Source organism: Nymphaea colorata, chromosome 5 (assembly GCF_008831285.2).
Source record: "Nymphaea colorata isolate Beijing-Zhang1983 chromosome 5, ASM883128v2, whole genome shotgun sequence".
Classification (NCBI taxonomy): Eukaryota; Viridiplantae; Streptophyta; class Magnoliopsida; order Nymphaeales; family Nymphaeaceae; genus Nymphaea; species Nymphaea colorata.
The window spans coordinates 10,277,903-10,279,247 of NC_045142.1; the positions used below are offsets into that span (position 1 = coordinate 10,277,903).

At 43.9% G+C, this 1,345-nt stretch overlaps 1 protein-coding gene across 1 annotated transcript; it reads right to left on the reverse strand.

Annotated features, from left to right (window-relative positions):
* LOC116254746 (protein RADIALIS-like 4) lies at positions 1-1,121 on the reverse strand. The gene is made up of 2 exons (XM_031630307.2): positions 405-1,121; positions 1-298 (listed from the first exon to the last, which is right to left on the reverse strand). Exons 1-2 carry the CDS (start codon positions 782-784, stop codon positions 265-267), a joined length of 414 nt encoding a protein of 137 aa, XP_031486167.1. The 5' UTR covers positions 785-1,121; the 3' UTR covers positions 1-264.
* Between the last annotated feature and the right edge of the window lie 224 nt (positions 1,122-1,345).

Genomic DNA, 1,345 nt, shown 5'->3' on the forward strand with positions numbered 1-1,345 from the left:
GATAGATTTCATTCATATATAAAAGGATTCGTCTACTATCATAGACAATCCTGCGACTATTATAATTATGTCATCTGCATTTAACCTCGCAGCTAGCAAGATTAAGACCAGAAACAGAGGGCATACACATCATATATAGATATTATATATATATAGGGAGAGAGATAGGGACACTCATCTCCTAGACCATGTATTATATTAATGCTAATATGGTCACGGACACATATTCATCATACCACCATGTGCGATCACAACGTCAACTGTTCATTGACGCTGGAGCTTCAAATACATCAGCAGCCTGCACAAAGTGAAATTAAGGAAAGATTATTAAAATACAAGAAAATCTATAAATTAACAGAAGAAGAAGAAGAAGAAGAAGAAGAAGAAGAAGAAGAAGAATAGACCTCTGATCCTCTTCTGATAAAGCGGATCTGCGGTCGGTGTAGTTGGGAAACGGCACATGGCCGGACTCGATGGATCTCAGGTCGTCCATCAAGACTTGGTAGTGCCTCTTCACCTCCTCCTCCGTCTTGTCTCCCACCATGGTGGCGATGTTCTTCCAGCGGTCCGGCGTGTCCTGGTCATACTTTGCGAGGGCCTGCTCGAAGTTCTTGTTCTGCCTCGCGTTCCATGAGGAGCTGCTTGAACGGGAAGCCATCAAAGCTGAGGCCGCCTGAGAAGGGACGATGAGGGGATGACTACCAGTTAAGGGTGACTGCTTGCATGAGGAGCTCAATGGCAGTGATGGGTATTTGTAGGGAGGAGCAGATTCTTCCTTTTTCATGAGAATAAAGGCGGGGCTCTCTTTGAATTTCAATGAACCACTGAAGATGGAGGAATCCTACTGATGGAAGGTGAGGGGGGAATTGGAATCTGCTGATGTCAGAGCATTGAGTATCATATATTTTTACAGAGAAAGAGAAAGCCAGAGAGATGGGACAGCTTAAACCATTACAGCAACGAAGGTCGCGTGGAATACTCCAGCAGCAAGGAGAGAGAGAGAGAGAGAGAGAGAGAGAGAGAGAGAGAGAGCTGCGAAATAAATCAAGAAGAGGTTGCTCGGGATACTTCAAAAGGGAGGAAGAGTGCCGGGAATTTCATTGGGGATTGTTAATTTGTTAACATGGACTGAGCATCCTGAGACAAAATATTTCAGACGTTCGTTGTAAGGAGCTTATCTCAGACAAGGGGTCATGTCTCACAGGGTTTGGTTCGTCTGAGACAGATGTTCCCTTGTTTGATAACGAGAGGTCATAAAGCATGAAATAATTGGCATATTTGAATCCCCAGAAACGTTTTAAAACTAGATTTCGTCTGATCTGCTTCGTCAACTCAGCTTTCATCT

Bases quoted from the DNA above. Each gene is read 5' to 3' on its own strand.
- LOC116254746 (XM_031630307.2), bottom strand. From the start codon at position 784: ATGAAAAAGGAAGAATCTGCTCCTCCCTACAAATACCCATCACTGCCA. The intron at 299-404 runs GTCTATTCTTCT...CACTTTGTGCAG, and splicing joins TTATCAGAAGAGGATCAGAG to GCTGCTGATGTATTTGAAGC.